The 21,162-nt window shown below is 48.2% G+C and overlaps 1 protein-coding gene across 1 annotated transcript in view; it reads right to left on the bottom strand.

Moving 5' to 3' along the window:
- Positions 1–19,280, bottom strand: part of TDRD1 (tudor domain containing 1) — a 54,628-nt gene extending 35,348 nt beyond the window's left edge. Inside the window, exons 1-8 of the mRNA XM_018570757.1 lie at positions 19,191–19,280; positions 18,716–18,863; positions 17,410–17,512; positions 13,863–13,923; positions 9,841–9,948; positions 7,731–7,850; positions 4,259–4,444; positions 1,243–1,386 (exon numbers count right to left, since the gene is read on the bottom strand). Coding sequence (XP_018426259.1) covers positions 1,243–1,386; positions 4,259–4,444; positions 7,731–7,850; positions 9,841–9,948; positions 13,863–13,923; positions 17,410–17,512; positions 18,716–18,863; positions 19,191–19,280 — 960 coding nt within the window. The remainder of the gene's footprint in view (positions 1–1,242; positions 1,387–4,258; positions 4,445–7,730; positions 7,851–9,840; positions 9,949–13,862; positions 13,924–17,409; positions 17,513–18,715; positions 18,864–19,190) is intronic.
- Between the last annotated feature and the right edge of the window lie 1,882 nt (positions 19,281–21,162).

The raw sequence follows: 21,162 nt of genomic DNA, 5'->3' as shown, positions 1-21,162 counted from the left end.
CAAACACTCTATTAATGGAGATCTCTGGTATGTTCGTTATACACAATATAACAAAAGAGCGTACATATCTAACTGCGTACCAATATTTCTGATTCTGTGGCTGCGAGGGAGACGATTATAACTAACGTCGCTGGCATTTTAGGCTTCGTTTAAGGCCAGTTCACACCAGCCCCAGTGCGTTCTGGCCTGATTGGTGCCGGAGCGTTTTGGGGCGGGAGGGGGGCGTGGTGGTGCATTGAAGTCAATGGCACCGCAGCCACGCCCTCCAGTCGCAGTGCGATCGCCCGCACCGTTACATGTGGCACATCAGTGCCTGTGTTCTGGTGTAGTCAGAAAAAAACGCTTCATGGGCTGGTACGAACTAGTCCTTAACAATGCACAGTGCCGCCTCTTGTCGATAGGAGAGAGTCGTCACGTGACCTCAAACCGGGCCAGTTTATGCTGTCACAGGAGTCTGAGCTCTCCTCCCCGCACCCCTCGCTCAGCCTCCTGTGACGGCGTGTCAGAAAGGAGAGCGGGTACAAGCAGTCGGTGATCAGTGATCGCTGAGTGTCTGTACATAATTGAGGACATGGTATGGTTACTATAACCTCAGTTATGAATGAATGGGAAGAGATCTACATCACTTCCTGTTCATTCATAGTGGTGGTTATAGTAAACACAGTTATGAATGAACAGGAACACTCCTGTTCATTCATAACTTTTTTGACCCCTAATATTTCCCCGAAGCCCCTAAAAGTAAAGTAAAAAATATAAAAATGTAATAAAAAATGAATAATAATAAATATTAAAAAAATGAAAAGTTTTTAAAAAATGAAAATGAAAAACATTTTCGGTTTCGTTTTTGAAATTTCCATTTCGGTGCACCTCTAATTCCTAGCATCCCTATCACACGTGTGGGACGTAAGGGGGCAGGGCTGTAAAATAAGCAATCACTGCAAAAATGAGGTAATTTAAAACATTTACACCTCTTACCGCTGAATACTCTTGCAGAGGAGTGCTGAAGGTTCCACTTTACACATTGTTGATGTATTGTAAAACCTAACAGCTATGGAATACAGCATCTGCTAACACAGAGGACTGCCAAAGTCCAGCTGCTCTTGGCTATTAGAAGCCGGAGGATCCCACAATTTTATACTTTTATTAAAAAGATTGTATTTTTGCTGCAGTTTAAAAGATACAGAAAGTACTCGATAAAAGTGCATTAACATCCAACCAATACAAATTCAATACATGACTTACACAAGGAGGGGTCAGGCCTAGATCTTTACGCATGGGCTGCAATTCAGAGAGTGGCAAAGTTTCCTGGTTTCCGTAGTCCAGGTAAAGGACGTGAGCAATCTTCATGCTTATCTCCACATTGCACACCAGGACCCGGTACCATTGCTGAAACAAAACACGGCATGAGAAAAATGCGTCAGGGAACCAAGGAAACAGACAAACTTAAGGCGCAGGTTTAATATCTAAAAAGGAGTTTATTGAAAACAAACAAAATGGCAAGAAACAATGGAGAAAGCAGATGCCAAAGTGGGTAGTCAGCTGAATCAGGTCAGTGGCCACTGAGAGCAGGATGGTGGAGTCACAAACCAGGAGATCAGTCTGCCATACACGGAGAACAGGAACAACAGGGCCATACACTGAGAACAGGAACAGGGCCAGGGTCATACACTGAGAACAGGAACAACAGGGTCAGGGTCATACACGGAGAAAAGGAGCAGTTGTTAGATCAGAACACACGCAAGGACAGAGACTAAATGTACAACCTGATGGTTAAATAGTGAACTGGCTGTTCATCGTCATCACTCTGAGACAGGAAGGTGCCAGAAGTTTGCTAGTCGTTGCAGAATGTTTATGGGTTTGGCCATTAGAGGAATGAACAATGTCAGACACACTGCAACACAAGACAGTCTGCAGCTCGACTGGACAAGGAAGGGTAAGAAACCCTGACAAAATGCTACTCTAAGGGATATCTACTGCAACCCTACCCTAGATTAGACACCCTGAAGATGTCAGAGGATCATCTGGACAAAACCGATTGCTGGTGGTTGTTTGACTGCAAAATGTCATATGGACTGAGGAACTGAATAAGGCAAAGTTAATAAAGGCCAGGTTCACATCTACCCGTGTCCACTAATGTCCTTAATAGGAGGAAGGAGGTCCTGATCCCTCTATATAGATCTTTATTATCACTAGAGGGGTCCCCAGCAGGAGGAAGGAGGTCCTGATTCCTCTATATAGATCTTTATTATCACTAGAGGGGTCCCCAGCAGGAGGAAGGAGGTCCTGATTCCTCTATATAGATCTTTATTATCACTAGAGGGGTCCCCAGCAGGAGGAAGGAGGTCCTGATTCCTCTATATAGATCTTTATTATCACTAGAGGGGTCCCCAGCAGGAGGAAGGAGGTCCTGATTCCTCTATATAGATCTTTATTATCACTAGAGGGGTCCCCAGCAGGAGGAAGGAGGTCCTGATTCCTCTATATAGATCTTTATTATCACTAGAGGGGTCCCCAGCAGGAGGAAGGAGGTCCTGATTCCTCTATATAGATCTTTATTATCACTAGAGGGGTCCCCAGCAGGAGGAAGGAGGTCCTGATTCCTCTATATAGATCTTTATTATCACTAGAGGGGTCCCCAGCAGGAGGAAGGAGGTCCTGATTCCTCTATATAGATCTTTATTATCACTAGAGGGGTCCCCAGCAGGAGGAAGGAGGTCCTGATTCCTCTATATAGATCTTTATTATCACTAGAGGGGTCCCCAGCAGGAGGAAGGAGGTCCTGATTCCTCTATATAGATCTTTATTATCACTAGAGGGGTCCCCAGCAGGAGGAAGGAGGTCCTGATTCCTCTATATAGATCTTTATTATCACTAGAGGGGTCCCCAGCAGGAGGAAGGAGGTCCTGATTCCTCTATATAGATCTTTATTATCACTAGAGGGGTCCCCAGCAGGAGGAAGGAGGTCCTGATTCCTCTATATAGATCTTTATTATCACTAGAGGGGTCCCCAGCAGGAGGAAGGAGGTCCTGATTCCTCTATATAGATCTTTATTATCACTAGAGGGGTCCCCAGCAGGAGGAAGGAGGTCCTGATTCCTCTATATAGATCTTTATTATCACTAGAGGGGTCCCCAGCAGGAGGAAGGAGGTCCTGATTCCTCTATATAGATCTTTATTATCACTAGAGGGGTCCCCAGCAGGAGGAAGGAGGTCCTGATTCCTCTATATAGATCTTTATTATCACTAGAGGGGTCCCCAGCAGGAGGAAGGAGGTCCTGATTCCTCTATATAGATCTTTATTATCACTAGAGGGGTCCCCAGCAGGAGGAAGGAGGTCCTGATTCCTCTATATAGATCTTTATTATCACTAGAGGGGTCCCCAGCAGGAGGAAGGAGGTCCTGATTCCTCTATATAGATCTTTATTATCACTAGAGGGGTCCCCAGCAGGAGGAAGGAGGTCCTGATTCCTCTATATAGATCTTTATTATCACTAGAGGGGTCCCCAGCAGGAGGAAGGAGGTCCTGATTCCTCTATATAGATCTTTATTATCACTAGAGGGGTCCCCAGCAGGAGGAAGGAGGTCCTGATTCCTCTATATAGATCTTTATTATCACTAGAGGGGTCCCCAGCAGGAGGAAGGAGGTCCTGATTCCTCTATATAGATCTTTATTATCACTAGAGGGGTCCCCAGCAGGAGGAAGGAGGTCCTGATTCCTCTATATAGATCTTTATTATCACTAGAGGGGTCCCCAGCAGGAGGAAGGAGGTCCTGATTCCTCTATATAGATCTTTATTATCACTAGAGGGGTCCCCAGCAGGAGGAAGGAGGTCCTGATTCCTCTATATAGATCTTTATTATCACTAGAGGGGTCCCCAGCAGGAGGAAGGAGGTCCTGATTCCTCTATATAGATCTTTATTATCACTAGAGGGGTCCCCAGCAGGAGGAAGGAGGTCCTGATTCCTCTATATAGATCTTTATTATCACTAGAGGGATCCCCAGCAGGAGGGGGTGTGGGGTGCCTTTGAAGTGAATGGCATCGTAGCCACGCCCTCCGGCCGCAATGCGATCACCCGCAGGGGATCGCAGGGCACATTGCGCCTGTGGTCCGGTCAAATTAGGGCTTGCAGCATTGCGGCCGGCCCCCTCCAGCCCGTGAAAAAAAGTGAGCCGGCCCAATGCCAGGCAGTGCGTTCCGGCCAGAATCGGAACGGAACGCACTGCTTATGGTGTGAATTAATCCTAATAGTGGTTTACCTGATCCTGAGAATACTTTGCCGCACAGATCTCCCAGATTTCCGGTACATAGTCCTTCCTCAAGTTCTCTGGTGAGGAATAGATTTTACTCAATAAGACGGAAAGCTGCATGAGGGTTTCCACTGATCTTTCATCGTACTCTTGCACAAAGAAATTGCTCGGGCTTGAAAATTCTGAAACGCAACCCTGAAAAATGAAAAGAAAAGGGGATCACTTTCCAGTCGTTGTAAAACATTTACTACATACAATCACGTGAAGGAGGTAAGTAGACTCTATGAAGTTTTTAGCAGGCAAAACGGATATCCAAAACGTTGTGTACAGATAAAGGGAATATATGATAAAGGGATGACCACTTCTCCAAGCACAAGTCCATCAGTTGAACAGTGTTGGTGGGTTTCGGTTCATGAACTGCCCCTTTCAAATACCCCCACTGTGCCGCCCCAATGGGGCATAGAATATGTTATTAGCATTATTAGTAGATGAGAATTTATATAGATTGTTTCCCTATACCATTTCTATAGTCATTCTATATTTAGTTCCTATGTTGCCATCTAGTGGCCTTTTGTGGTAGTGTATGTATTTTTCAATGTTACCTTCCTTGATATCCCTGGGGTCAATGACACAGTTCCTCTTTGTGTAAGCCCCACCCTTCTTCCTGAGTGCAGTGCTTCCTGTGTCATGGCCACAGCTAACAGGCCACATGTAACTAGGACACATGTACTCTGCATAGTACGCTAGAAAAGGCATCATTTTTTGACCGCACAATACTATAACCATTCATCTGCTGTTCCTGTCATCTGCTGTAACCTTGATGTTCAGAATAAAGCACCATTTTGAATGAATCGGTATTGGCGAGTTCAGCTATCTGACAAGGATTGTCCACAGTGAGTATATCTGCTTATACAGGCCAGGCATAGAGGTCTCAGCAAGGGATATATCGCTATCACAACAATCAGAGTCAGAATACCCACAACATTTCAATGGGATTCAAATCAGGGCTTTGGCTAGACCAGCGCGTAACCCTCCATTTCCTCTGAGCCATCGCAATGGCGGACTTTTTAGTGTGCGTTGGATTGTTAGGTTAAAAGAGCCATTTCTGGTTTAACTTCAACTTTCAGACAGATGGCCTCACATTCTTCATTAACCCCTTCGTGACGGGAGACGTACACTGTACGTGACGAGTTATTTGCTGCTTTAGAGGGCTGGTAACCGCTGAGAATCAGCTTTTACCATTCATTAATGGATGCCTAACTTTAGAGGCATTCATTAATGAAAGGGTTAACCTTTTTCAGACACCCACGATACCTTAATATCGGGTGTCTGACAGTCAAAGCAGAGCGGACACACATGCTGGCTTTTTTTACCGGCATTCTGACAGCTCGTATAGATCGAGAGAGATATCTCTCTCGGATCGTATACTGCCTTTTTTTTTTACTTTCAGGAATAGATACATAATGTAATGTAATAGACACATAATGTATCTATTCCTGAAAGAAGAATGTTTCAGTTTGCTGATCATTGTTGCAACAATCAGAAAACTAGTGACAGCTGAATCCTGAACTGCTGCAGGATCAGTGTCACTAACTTATTATCGGCTGTTCTGAAGTTTGAAGCAGCCTGATAATAACCAAAAATGTATTCATTTATCAAGCAGTAATACCGTGTTTCCCCAAAAGTAAGACCTAGCACTATCTTCAGGGATTTCTGTAATAGAAGAAGACCTACCCCGAAAATAAGACCTAGTTCGGTGGTAGGTCTTATATTACAGAAATCCGCTAGGTCTTAATTTCGGGGTAGCTGCACATAAACTGATTTTTAAATGTAAAGACCGGCCGCAGCTCCCGCCCCGCCCACACACCAGCCTGCCGCAGCTCCAGCCCACACGCCAGCCGGCCGCAGCTTCTGCCCCGCCCACACGCCAGCCGCAGCTCCCGCCCATATTCACAATGACTGCTTGATATAAATAAATAAAATAACATTTTTAAGTTTAAAAAAAAGTAATAAAGTGTAAAAAAAAAGAAAATGGTGAAAAGTGTAAAAAAAAATAAATAAAAAAAAAGTGTAAAAAAAAATTAAAATAAGGGACAAATAAATGAATGTATTTATTGCATTTTTTTTTCTAGCTGTGCTGGTTTTGTAAAAAAAAAAAATACTACAAATCAAAACTGGGAAAAAAGTGTTTTTGTTTACGTTTTTTTCCTCTTTTTTTTATATTTTATTTGTCCCAAGTGAGGCGTTAGACACACATATGTGATATAAATATGTAGCCCTATCTGTCCTCTAAAAAACAATATATAATATGTGTGGGTGCACTTTGTAGGAAAGTATATCACTGACGTGGAAGAATCACACGGCAACAATGTCAAAAGTGTGTCCAGTCATTACCGAACAGAAACTAAAAACAAGCTCAGTCATGAAGGGGTTAAAGGAGAACTATGAGGGGTGTGATTTCCACTCATTAGTTGGAGACGACGTGTGGCAAAGAAGCTGTCACACGTCGGCTCAATGGATCGGGAAGTGAGCAGAAACATGCACCAATCCGCTCACTTCCCGATCATCTCCCTGCAGTGAGCGGTGATTGTCAGTCCCCGCTCACTGCAGGGATCCCCCCCACCCCCTTCCCTCTCTGATCCTCCAGTGCTGACTGGAGGAATGGACAGGGGCGGGTACAGCTGGCTCTGCCACTAGATAGGCAGAGCCAGCTGTCACTCACGCAGCTGGGTGGATCCAGACAGTTTTGTCAGGATCCGTCCCGGCTGCGGCGCTGTCGGTATATCGTGGGCAATAGCCCGCCATATACTGAGCTTTGGGTCACAGGAGGACGCTTGTATATGTCCTCCCGTGACCCAAAGAGAACTATGGGGAAAAACACTTACCTCATAGTTCTCCTAAGCACACTTTGATATGCTGAAGAATTTAGAGCTGAGTTGACTGTATTCTTGAAAGAATAGCATAAAGAGAGATCTGGCCCCATTATGGTGCCAAATGGGGACCCAACTGAAGGAATGAAAGGATCTGTTCTCCATAGAGAAAGTCCTGGGGTGAACGCCTCTAAACTGACACCAAGCAAAGTACATCTGCCACATTCCATGACAGGAAGTCTACTTTTTGCAAAGCCTAGGTATAAGATTTTCAGAGACGGGCCTGTCCCTTAGCACCTGGGCTTGAACAGCCATGCCGTTAAAGCCAGCAAGCCATGAAGCAGGGTGGTAACTTGGTCCTCAGGGCAGTAGGTCCAGAAAGTCTAGCAGAACCCACGGTGCATCTGCGAGAAGTCTGACCAGGTCAGCGTACCACCCTCTCTTGTGCCAGTCAGGGCTATGAGAACCACCAGAATGCCCTCCATCTTGATTCAGTGCAGCAGTTCAGGAAGAAACCTCAGTAGATAAAAAGGCAAAGAATTGGGTGTACGGATCCCATGGAGCCACTAGTGTATCCACTGCAGGTTCAGTGGATCCCTAAAACTGGATACAAACTTGTCCAGTTTGATGTTGTACTTGGAGGCTAGGAGGTCCACATCCTGCATCCCCTGCCTATGGTACAGGTCCTGAAATACCTCAATGGGTTTGGACCACTCTCCCAGGTCAAGGCACTGCAAGCAGAGAAAATCTGACTGCCACTTGTCCGTAGTGGGGATGTGCACAGCTGCCAGAGCTGGGAAGAAAATGTTGTGCCCGAGACAAGATTCACGCTAGCTCTTGCCACAGCGAGACTTCTTGTTCCTCCCTCATGGTTAATATATGCCACCGTGTATCGCTGTCCAAATGAATCAAGATAACCGGACAGCAGGTCAGCCAAAACACTTGACAGTCTAATCACCTGAAGCTCCAGAATGTTTAGCGGGACACTCCGGCCAATCACCAGCGAAGGGAGTGTTGAGGAATTGTAATGTTGTCATGAAGCCAGAGCTAGCCTGTGTGGCCGGAATGCTGGACGGGCACCTGTGCATGCAAGTACGCATGCGCATCGTCCTCCTACACAGAGGAGGGTGCGCGGCCGCGTGCCTCTACGTGGGCGTGCGCGCAACACGCCCGTTCCTAATGATGGCACAAAAGGGCTATTTAAAGGAAAACTATGTGGTCAGGGCTTGTCCCCATAGTTCTCCTTAGGGTAACGGGAGGACACAAACTAGCGTCCTCCCGTCACCCTAGGCTCAGTATAGAGAGAGCTACAGCTCGCGGTATACTGAGACGCCGCAGCTGAAGCGGATCCCGACAATTATGTCTGGATCCGCCCAGCTGCGTGACTGACAGCTGGCTCTGCTTATCTAGAGGCAGAGCCAGCTGTACCCACCCCCTCCCGTTCCACCAGTCAGCGCTGGCGTTTCGGAGCGGGTGAATCCAGCCCCTCCCCTGTCACGGCAGAGAGCCGCGACAGGATCGAGAGGTGAGCGAACCCGGTATGTGTTCGCTCACCTCCCGATCTACTGAGCCGACCTGTGACAGTCTCATTGTCACAGGTCGGCTAGAACTATGAGGGGAGTGAAAAGCACTCCCCTCATAGTTCTCCTTTAAGGCTGAGACACCCAGACCTCCCTGCTGACTGATCTTCAGCTATTACCTTGTTCGATCTCCTGCTACCAACCTGGCCTGCTTTACCTTGCTCCTTGACCTCGGCTCGTCTTTGACCTCTCTCCTGCCTGCTCCCTGGATACCACGCTGCCTGCAAATTACCGACCCGGCCTGTCCCCGACTACGTCCTGCCTTCCGATTCTGTACTTCGCTGTCAGATTGTTGATGACCCGGCTTGTGTTACTTTGCTTCCAGGATCTTGTAAACCAACCTGCATCCTGCACAGGAACCTCTGCAACCTGCACTTGTGCCACTCCATGTCCTCACGCACCTGTTCCCACCATCCAGGGGTGTTTGGACTGGAGCAGCAAGAGAGGCCGCCCTCGTCATCTCAGGCTCCCCCTAAGGTACGTGACAAATGTCTTTGAAATGCAGTCACTTCCATTAGGTAATTTTGTGGCCAGGCTTCAGCCTGCTAAGAGCTTTAGACTAAAGCCATATATAGGTCCTGTCAGGGGCATAACTAGAAATCACAGGGCCCCATAGCAAAATTTTGTACGGGGCCCCGTGATTACTAGTTATGCCACTTGCAGAGCCCCAGCGGAGAGTGACCCTGCAGAGCCCACCATAGACTCTCTATAGTGGGCTCTGCAGGGTCTGAGATCTCTTAGCTGTCAGCAACCTCTGTGGTCGCCGGGTCCCACCTCCTGTTCCGTCCCCTCTGCTATCGACGGGCCCCGCCTCCTCCATTCCGAACACCGCCCTCATCTGCCGCAGCGGCTGGCTGTCACTGACACAGCTCCGCAGCAGCTATGAGGGGAAATGCGCCGTGGCCGCTGCTGAGCTGTGTCTGTGACAGCCAGCACCCCCACATGCCATAGCGACCCAGGCCGGGCCCCCCTGTGCCCGGGCCCCATAGCGGCCGCCTGGGTCGCTATGGCGATTGTTACGCCCCTGGGTCCTGTGGTTGTTGATGTGACCTTTACACTATGCAAGACACCAATTTAGGGAATTTATATTTCTGCCTTAAAACCACATCAGGCTGAGCGCTATAACGTATAAAGCAATCACCTGCAACTCTTTTCCTTCACTGAGGGTCTCCACCTTTAAGTCACACAGCATGACCCTGCCTCCATCCTCTTCTTTATTCCTGGGTGTAGGAACTGGAGTATCAGGAGGCTGCGGAAAAAAAAAGGATAATTCAATGCACAGCATACACTGAAAGATCAGGGATAGAAGTCACAAAAAACGAGGAGGAAACAAAATGGGAAGAAAGGACCAAATGCAATGCTGTCTGCGGCAATCCAATGTTACGAAGATATCAGTCCTTAGATGTGGCGGCTGCATTAGTTTATATACATTTTGTATTTTAGACAATGGAGCTCTTCCAGCCTTGTGGTCACAGTTTGGTGAAGACCCTTTTCTGTTGCACCATGACTGTCCCCTGTGTACAAAGCCAGCTCCATAAAGACATGGGGTGACCAGCTTGGTGGAGGAACTCCAGTGTCCCGCACAGAGCCCGGACCTCAACCCTACTGAACACCTTTGGGATGAATCAGAATGATTATAAGTCAGGTCTTCTCATCCAACATCAGGACCTCACAAATGGGACCAATTCCCACAGACATACTATAACATCTTGTGGAAAAAGTTGATGTAGCCACAGAAAGGGGGCAACTTCATATTTATTGCCATAAGGTGGTGGTGGTGAGGTTAACTCCATGGTTTTGATGCCCAACAATCTCATAACAACCTGATGACTAGGTGTCCATATAGTGTACAAGAGCATTGGGGGGGGGGGCCATAAAAACCTCCGGTGACCGCAGCCTACACCTATCCTCTTCAGTGAGCTGGGGTGCAACGGCTTCCTCTATAGGTCTTATTGGAAAAGCCGTCTACTTGCAGGAACCAATGAAGCTGGCATATGCAACAGCCAAAAGGAGGAGTCTTTGTAATATCCCATTCACACAGAATACCGATGTACCCCAAAATTCAATGGGTGCTGGAACAACTGGTGGATGGCGCCACAATACACAATCTAGAAGATATGTTGTCCTTTCTATTCATATGCCTTTGGCGTGACATGTGACTGCAACGTTTCGGAGTGACACTTTGCCTGACGGAGGGGTCCCGTGAGGCTCCGAAATGTTGCAGTCACATGTCACGCTAAAGGCATATGAATAGAAAGGACATTCTGAAGCAGAATGGTGTGCGGACAACTTATCTTCTACATAGCCAAAGGAGGAGGTCACCAGCTGATCCGGCATCACTGGTAGGGGGGTATACACTGTATGGAATAGGGAGGGCAGTTGGCCTTTAATTCTGGTTTACCATGTGGAGAGGACATGACCTCACAAGTGTCTGGTGAAGGAGGTGACATAGGAAGCTGTAACGCTGCAGGTTCTGAATAACAGGGTCATAGAATGTGTGTGAATTGCATACACTGTACTCTGGCAGATAGAAGAACGATATTTATTGGTTTGGCCAAGTTCCACTATACGAGCTTTTAATTAGTTTAGTACAGGATGTTCATCACAGTGCTGTAGCCTTGGCACTCCGAGATTGTTTGCAAACAACATGATGTCATCTAGACTGCCCTGTGATGGAGAAACAACCACATTTGTTCGTGTCCTCCCGTTACCCTAAGGAGAACTATGGGGAAAAGCCCTGACCCCATAGTTCTCCTTTAAGGCAACTGGACTTGCTGTATGTTTCTTGAAGACGTTTCGCCGGACATCCGACCAGCTTTCTCAATTCAGAAGTGAGAAAGCCGGTCGGATGTCCAGTGAAATGTCTTCAAGTAAAACACAGCAAGTCCAGTTGCCTTGACTTATGTTTTACAGATAGACCATGACCTGGATGAATGAGAACCTTCACACACATATTCTCACAATGTGCATTAAAAGTTGCAGCAAGTCCGATAGAGCCCGCCTCATTTCCTGGCTTGAGGACGTAAAGCATCATCTAGCTTTCTAGCATTAGTCATTCAATCATGGAGGAGACGTGGGCATTACCTAGGGGGTTCATGCAGATACAGTGTGCCCAGAAATGCTTCTCCAGACTGAAACCCACCCAACAAGGCATTTTTCTATTTACATAACTCCTCCCAAAAGCCCGCCCACTGCTTGCATTAGCACTGAGGGCTCTTCACAGGAGTACTGGAGGTCGGGTGCTGTGATGTTTTCAGGAAGCAATGCACAGCACCCTGCCGGCCCCTCCAACCAGCCATGATCTGCCTGCATTGCATAGAGAAACACAAACAGAAATGACATCACTGGGTCTAAAATAAGGTATGTCATGAAAACAGAAAGGTCATTATGTTGATGAGGGGGGGACCAGGGAAGGCAACATATAAGCAGAAAACTTCAGCTTTAAAAACACAGAGCAACATGTAAAAAGGGAAATCGGATAAAATGAGAAGACTGCGACGACAGCAGGACTCTAATCTGGACAGACGTCACACTCACCGATTAATACACTTTATAAAAATCATCATGTCCTCCATCTCGCCTGTCAGCATGAGATTAGAGCTGAACACTGAACAAACTACGCAGCTGGAATACATGGATGTCAACGGATCTCCCTGCCAAATATTTGTAATTCTTCTCATCTACTCCGGCGATTCCCACACTCCCACCGCACCGCACATCCGTGACCTCTCTCCGTCCAAGGGTACACACACACAGCTCTCGGTCACCCTCCCGTTACACTGACTGGACTATAGAGCCAGCACAATGAGAATGTTCCCCTTCCATTCATGTCTCACCAACGCCTAGACGTTATTTGTGTACTTACATTGGACATATAACTGGCTTAAAGAGTTATGGAATGAAGCCAAACTGCAGCCAAAACTTTTTCTTTAAGTCTTCGAGTACGAGTCAAAATGTATTTTATTCTGCAGAAAACACAAACTAGGATTTTTGCACTTAAAATCGGTTTCCTTTAAAGTTCATTAACGGACACAGGATTAAATTATGCAAAACCAACTGGGTTATACTGCCACCTGCAGGAGAATTTGGATACTGGCAAAGCCATGACCGCCAAAAAGTAGAACTATGAGGGGAGTAAAAATCACTCAGCCTCATAGTTCTAGCCGACCTGTGACAATGAAACTGTCACACGTCGGCTCAATAGATCGGGAGGTGAGAGAACACATACCGTTCCTCGTTCACTTCTCGATCCTGTCCCTGCCGAGAGCCGTGACTGTCACTCACGGCTCCCGCAAGGGATTCCCCCCCTTCCCTGCTCCTCCAGCGCTGACTGGCAGAACAGACGGGGGAGGGTACAGCTGGCTCTGCCTCTAGATAGGCAGAGCCAGCTGTCAATCACGCAGCTGGGAGGATCTCGACAGTAATGTCGGGATCCGTCCCGGCTGCGGCGGTCTCAGTATACCGTGAGCTGTAGCTCCCTATATACTGAGCTTTGGGTCACAAGACGACACTAGTTTAAGTCCTCCCATTACCCTCAGGAGAACTATGGGGAAAAACACTTACCCCATAGTTCTCCTTTAAATTATGCAAAGACAATTGGGTTACACTGCCACCTACAGGAGAATTTGGATACTGGCAAAGCCATGACGTTAAAGCAAGCGACCGTGAAGCAGGACGGTGAACCTGTCCTTGGGATAGGAGATCATGTCGGCCTGGAAAAGTCCACGGGGGGGGGGTCTACAAAAAGTTTGTTCAGTTCGGAATACCACATCCACCTGAACCAATTCAAAGCTATGATGATCACAAGAATGCCCTCCATCTTGCAGAGTAGATGAGATAGGAGTTTCACAAGAAGAAAGGCATAGACCAGGCTGTACTAATCCCATGGAGTCACCAGAGCATCTACTGCTTCTGCAATGGGATCTTTGCAGCTGAAGACACCGGTCCAGTTTGATGTTGAACCTGGAAGCGAGGAGGTCTGCATCCAGTGTCCCACGTGTGACACAGGCACAGAGACACCTCTGGGAGTACGGACCATTCAAATCTTACTATGTGTGTGGGGGAAACAAAAACACGGGGGTCCTTGGTAAACATTCAGAGTTCCTTTGTGCCAATTTTTTAAGGAATTAAGTTACTAAACGTGCGATGGATACTTCATGTTACCTTTGAAAATGCTTTTGAATCTCCATCTTTATTCAATGGTTTCTCTCCATTAGTCACTTTCCTAAAATGAACAATTTGCCAAAATTATTAACAAGATCGGAAATACATCGAACCCCCCATCCTAAAAATAATAGGAATGGACAAAGCTAAAAAAGGGAAATGTATAGTAGTACATATCTTTACCACATTTATAAAGTGTCAGAAAGCCAGAGCCAGAGTGTCGCCGTCTGCGCATGTTGCGGACCATAGAGCTGGCGTCTTTGCGTAGACGTGTGCGCGTGCACGCCGACGTGTCATTTGAACATTTGGCGCCAACTGGGCTATAAAGGCTGCGTTCAGCTATCCTCCTATGCTGTCAGATTATCAGCTTTCTGTGTTCCTGTATCCTGATTACCCGTTACTGACCCGGCCGGCTTGGACTACCCTCTGCTGTTGCTTGCTCCCTGAAGACCCCGGCCTGTTTTTGACCTTGATTCTGCCTCACCCCTTGTACTACGTTGCTAGCTCATTGATGACCTCGGCCTGCTTGACGATCCTTCTGCCTTGTGTTCTGCTTCTAGCTTCCTCAGCTCATCTGATCTAGAGCCTTCTTGATCCACTTTCGGTGCATCCATATCCTGCTTCCTGCCTGGATCTACGCACTTCATCTCGTCTCACAGACGCAACAGGCTAACCAGCCTCTGGCTCCCTTGCCCCTCTGTGCCCCTGTACCCAATCCAGGTGCTCCGGGACCGGAGTTGTGAGAGAGGCCACCCTCGTCAACTCAGACTCCAAGGTACGTGACACTAAGACTTAAAGGAGAACTATGGGGTCAGTGTTTAGCCCCATAGTTCTCCTTAGGGTAACGGGAGGACACAAACTAGCGTCCCCCCATCACCCTAAGCTCAGTATATAGGGAGCTACAGCTCGCGGTATACTGAGACGCCGCAGCCGGAGCGGATCCCAACGTAGAGGACGGGATCTGCCCAGCTGCGTGAGTGACAGCTGGCTCTGCCTATCTAGAGGCAGAGCCAGCTGTACCCGCCCCCTCCCCCGTCCGTTCCGCCAGTCAGTGCTGGCGGATCGGAGCGGGGAATCCAGCCCCTCCCCTGTCACAGCAGAGAGCCGTGACAGGATCGAGAGGCGAGCGAACGCCGGTATGTGTTCTCTCACCTCCCGATTTACTGAGCCGAACAGTGACAGTCTCATTGTCACAGGTCGGCTAGAACTATGAGGTGATCAAAAGCACCCCCCTCTCCCCCCCTCATAGTTCTCCTTTAAGACTATATGACTGCAAAATTATTTTCCTAAGAGTCCATTGAGGGACACAGAAGTCTTACAAACTGTAGGCCAGCCCTGCGCATAACTGCTCCTACTACCAGCATGCCTCAGTAGTAGCAAAGCAGTACCAAGAGCAGGACCATAAAACACAGATGGGTGGGACCGGTGTCTCTCATTGGACTCCAAGAAAAAGAATTGATGGCGAGTACAAAAATCCTATTTTTTTAATCTCGTTCTTTGAGGAAAGAAGGAAGTCTAAAATCTTTGGGACACCAAAAATCAGCTAAACTTGGGCAATGCGGCAACAATCACTACCAGGTCCAATATAAAAAAAACAGATAACTGGGGGCTGCCTACAGCTGAAAGATTTGCCTTAGGGCCCATTCACACCACATCCCGATCATCTCCAGACCAAATGCATCCTAATGTATCCCTATGCTATTTCTGACCTCTGTTCAGTGCAGTCCGTTCCAGACCAGACAAATACTGCACGTCTCATTTTGTCTGGTCTGGAATACACAGGAACTGCGGTCAGGGTCACACCACTTTCCGGACCAGATCTGGACAAAATGAGACATGCGGTATTTTTCTGATCTGATCCTGAACTGCGCTGGTGTGAACAGAGACCAGAAATAGCATATATATATATGTCCCCAGGTGGCTCCGTCGGCTAACGAAGGGAAGGGGGGAGGAGTCCGGTGACGTCGATGTCCCCAGGTGGCTCCGTCGGCTAACGTAGGGAAGGGGGGAGGAGTCCGGTGACGTCGATGTCCCCAGGTGGCTCCGTCGGCTAACGTAGGGAAGGGGGGAGGAGTCCGGTGACGTCGATGTCCCCAGGTGGCTCCGTCGGCTAACGAAGGGAAGAGGGGAGGAGTCCGGTGACGTCGATGTCCCCAGGTGGCTCCGTCGGCTAACGAAGGGAAGGAGTCCGATGACGTCACCGGACTCCTCCTCCCTTCGTTAGCTGACGGAGCCACTTGGGCCGGTGAGTTTGCACAAAAAAACTTTCTGCACGAGCCAAGGCAAGGATCACGCTAATCCAGCACGTTATTATTCGGAGTTGCCCCACTCAAGCGGCAGCCATATTGAGTGGGGCACGTGAGATTAACAATGTGCTGGATTGGTGTGATCCTCGTGCATTGTATTACTTCATTGCTGTGCTGTATGTGTATAGGCCGGTGTAGTTGGATCTCTATCTGCGTTATAATTCATCGAAATGAATCGATTTAAAAAAAATTTCGATTAATCGAACACGAAAATTTTAATCAGTAACAACCCTAAAATATAAATAGGATACATTAGGATGCATTTTGGGTCTGGAGATAATCTGGATGTGGTGTGAATGGGCCCTAAAAGGACTTTACACCCGAAGCTGGCAACAGAGGAGGCCGCAACATCCACCTGGTTGAACTTAGGGCCTGTTCACATGATATCAGGTCCTGATCTGCAGACGCGGTGCTACTGATGCAGTGCGTTTTTGCAGCGTTTTTGATGCGTTCAGCAAAAAATAGTTTTTTTTTAAACTGGGAGTGGGGCTGTCAGTATGTTAGCTGCAGTGCAGTGCGTTTTTGACGCGTTTTCGGACAGGACAAAATGTGACATGCAGTATTTTTCTATCGTAACCTGAACGGACTGCGCACGTGAGAACTGTAGCCCATAAAACACATAGCACATGGGGATGCATTTTTAGTGCAGGAGCGTACGGACGGACGTCGTGTGAACAGGCCCTTAGAGAGCTTGTGAACATGGGGGAGGGTCTGTGCTCATTACAATCAGCTGGTGGACTTTGTGTTGTAATGAGGAAAGTTGCAGTGTCGGCATTCAGGGCTTGTTCACACCAAGCGCGGAGCAGATCCAGAGCAGAGGAGGTGCAGACCGGATCAAAACTGCGTCCAATGTATTCCTATGGTACCGTATATACTCGAGTATAAGCCGAGATTTTCAGCCATTTTTTTGGCTGAAAAGTGCCCCCCTCGGCTTATACTCGAGTCAGCGCCAGCGCGTCTTTTTACTTACCTCGCCGAGCGTCGCGTCACTGCTGCTCCGGTGGGCGGCGCTCCGAGCGGGGTCATCTGGCAGTCTCCGGGTCCTTTGTCACTAACTTATTCTATCTGAAACCCTCAACCTATAATCTAGACCGCATTATCTAACCAATAACTGCCGTACCACAGCCATACCCCTCGCACCATAAACCAGATACATGGTCCGTGTCAAATACCCCTGATCCATCTTAAAAACCGGACTCCTCTGCAATCCCTCCACCCCGGGGATCAGAGTGATCACTCACGTAATGGTTGGTTTACACACAACGGAGTGCGACTTCCAATCCTGAATCTGGCAATCCTCGGAGCAGTAGTAGGTCATGTGACATCTAGAACACCTACGGGACCCTGCACAGAAAATAGGGGGTTGTCAGTCACGCAGCTGGGCGGATCCAGACATAATTGTCGGGATCCGCTTCAGCTGCGGCGTCTCAGTATACAGCGAGCTGAGGCGTCTCAGTATATAGGAAGCTAGAGCTCGCAGGAAACTGAGCCTAGGGTGACGGGAGGACGCTAGTTTGTGTCCTCCCGTTACCCTAATGAGAACTATGGGGAAAAGCCCTGACACCATAGTTCTCCTTTAATCACAAAGTCCCATGCAAATAATGCACTGCACCACGCAAATGCACCTACTGCTTGTTCTAGTGTGGGAGGTGCATTGTGTTGCCATTAATTTGAATGGCACCCCAAACGAACCTCCCACCCACAGTCCGATCGCCTGCACCCTAATGCCACGCATTCCATTGCAGTGTGACTCGGGTCGCGACTTAATGACCAAGGACAAAGGTGGGTCCTGAGGCAACAGGTTGAGAACCTCTGGTATAAAGAATCAGTGCAAAAAAAGGCGTGTTAACATACATTACAGCATGCAAATTAAAAAAGTGCATTTAGAATGCATGATAACATGCAAAGAATGCAAACTGAAGCACAAGTTCAGAAGCAGATGGTCCACAGAGAAGGAGCAGGGGTCAGATAACACCTTGATCCATTCTGTACCTAATGGGCTCTAAACACGCAGTGTACTGTACACCCAGCCGAGCCCAGCTACCAACTGTAATGACCCCCAGCTGACTTATATGCATCCAGGTGGATGTATGGTCGCCACGCCACGCCACGAGTGGTCTGTTCCGAGTCGACCTGTCAGTTTTTCAATCGGATCCCCAATGCTAGTCTATAGGCAGCCATGTGTAAATCGACAGGCGTCCCATTTACACCCAACTCCGGCCCGGTCCTGTAAAACAAATGGAACAGAGTTCCGTTTCGCCTGATCGTCCCGGATCCGGGGTAATCTGATGTGAACGGACGCCTGTCCACTTACATCCGTCTCCCCATAAACCGACATGGAGTCTGGCAGCCTTAATTATTTCCTCCAGAGCAAGATGCAGGACAAAAACTGGGGGGGACAGGAATGCCACAGCGGTGACATCCCATCCGTACTTCTCCGAACGGATCCACACCTGATCAGCCCGTGTGAAAGGCACCTTAAGGAGGTCACAAGCATATTGAGGGTCAGGGAATGAAGTTCACAATGATAAATGTTTGCAGACTTACCAAACAAACCGCAGTTGTGGCAGCTTGTCTGTCTCGTTTGAGGTTTCCTGCTGTCAAAGATGGCCGGATCATTGCCGATTACCAAGGAGTCACCAATAGGTATTTTGTGCTGCTTCTCAGTGACGGGCTGAGCTCTGCTCCTTGTGTTCTGCATGGGGAAAAAAGATCCATCGTTCATTGCAGCCACAGGTCAGAGAAGCTTCTAATATAAGATTATAGTATACACAGGAACATTGGCTACATGCGTCTATCTTGGCCTATATAGGAGAGAGGAGGACCAGGTAAGGGTTGGCTTATCCTGTGGAAAACAGCAGCAAAGTTCTTCCTGGCCAATCATGTCGGCCTCTGGGAGAGCCCGGCCACAAGATGTTGGTAAGTACCTATCATTAATAACGGGACAACTGTTCTAACGTGTCTGTAAGTACCTTTACTATGGCCATGCATGCAATGATCTCACTGCACCATATGGCCAAACCTTGGTGGACACTTGACCATCACCACCTATGTGACCTTGTTGGACATCCAAGTCCAAGACCATGGGTATCATTATCAAATCGACCTCCATTGCCGCTGTAACAGCCTCCACTCTTCTGGGAAGGCTGCCACATGCGTGTCTGTGGGAATCTGCAACCATTCGGGAGGTCAGGTACTGACATGGTCTAAAAGGTGAACTCGGCCTTTAACCAGTTGACATACGCGGTGTTACACCCCCTTCCCATCCAGGCCATTTTTCAGTATTCAGCGCTGCGGTACTTTGACTGACATTTATTCCGTCATGCAACGCTGCACTGAAATCACATATAGGCGATCGGCGGGCTATGGACCCGCTGATCGCCTATATGTGAAACACCCGGTAACGGGTGTGTGCAACGGTCGGGTCTTTTCTGCCCGTGCATGCCCGCCAGGGGGCGCGCGCGAGCAGAAAAAAAATTGCCGTCTGGAGACGGCAACCCGCAAATGCAGCAGTGCCGTCCGTCCGTTTTTTTACTACGGGCGGACTGCAAGAGGTTAATCTGATCATGTAAAGAACGACTGTAACATAGACGTTAGGCTGGTGATTATCCGAGCATCACATCCTTACCAGACAATGAACATACAATGAAACTCTTCCATATATATGGAACTATTAGGGTGATAAATAACATACAAATATAACATCATAAAAAGATTTTTTTATTGCTCATAAAACTTAAAAATAAATAAAACGCTCCGTGCTGTTATATGTAACCGATGTCTCTATTATAACTCTAAATAAAACCTTAAAAGGAGAACTATGAGGTGAGTGAAAATCACCTCACAGTTCTACCCGGCGTGTGACAATGAGACTGTCACAGGTCGGCTCAATAGATCGGGAAGTGAGAGAACACATACCGGCACTCACTCACCTCCCTGCAGAGAGCCGTGACCGTCACTCACGGCTCCCTGCTGGGATACCTCCCCTCTCCGATCCCCCAGCGCTGACTGGCGGGAACGGACAGGGGAGGGGGCTGGTACAGCTGGCTCTGCCTCTAGATTGACAGCTGGCTCTGCCTCTCACACAGCTGGGTGGATCCAGACAGAATTGTCGGGATCCGCCACGGATGCGGCGTCTCAGTATACCGCGAGCTGTAGCTCCCTATATACTGAGCTTAGGGTGACGGGAGGACGCTAGTTTGTGTCCTCCTGTTACCCTAAGGAGAACTATGGGGAAAAACACTGACCCCCATAGTTCTCCTTTAAACACCCCCTTGCTCAGGAAACTCCCCTCCAACTAGATTGTAAGCTCTCAAAATCAGGGCCTTTCTAACCCTCTTGTCCGAAATTGTATTGTCTTGTAAGTGCTGCACAATTAATAATAGAAGAGATCTTTACGATTATATAGATCAGGAGTTACCGTACTTCCATTAATTAAGCTGATTCCTGCAGTGGGATGAAGATAACTCAACATGTTTCCCGGATCATAAATCGGCTTCATCAGGAGATACAGGAGGTGTATCTGTGTCACAAGAACCATCTGCTCATCCATACCCCAGGACTGCAGAGAGAACTGTGGAAATCAGGGGTGCCCATTAGATAGACTGATATACCAGTCATTAGGAAAGCTTTTGCTGGTAGATCGCAATCACAAGTCCGCTCGCTGTCCCGAGCTCCCTTCCACAGTGCTAGTGCCGCCGAATGCGAGACGGGGAGGGGGATCCATGACGCATTCGGCCGCACTAACACCGCGGGAGGACAGGACAGTGCATGTGAGGGAAGAGGCGGGAAGCTGCTGCAGTGCAGGTAAGGAAAGACAGCCAGGAAAAAGAGTGAGCGGGCAGAGACAGCCAGGAAAAAGAGCAATCGGGGAGAGACAGCCGGGGGCAGAGACAGCCAGGAAAAAGAGCAAGCGGGGAGAGACAGCCAGGAAAAAGAGCAAGCGGGGAGAGACAGCCGGGGGCAGAGCCAAGGAGAGACAGCCGGGGGCAGGG

This window comes from Nanorana parkeri, unplaced genomic scaffold, assembly GCF_000935625.1.
Source record: "Nanorana parkeri isolate BGI_ZX_2015 unplaced genomic scaffold, ASM93562v1 scaffold1592, whole genome shotgun sequence".
NCBI lineage: Eukaryota > Metazoa > Chordata > Amphibia > Anura > Dicroglossidae > Nanorana > Nanorana parkeri.
The sequence above is the reverse complement of the archived record's forward strand: the minus strand, read 5'-3'. Positions and strand labels throughout refer to the sequence as shown.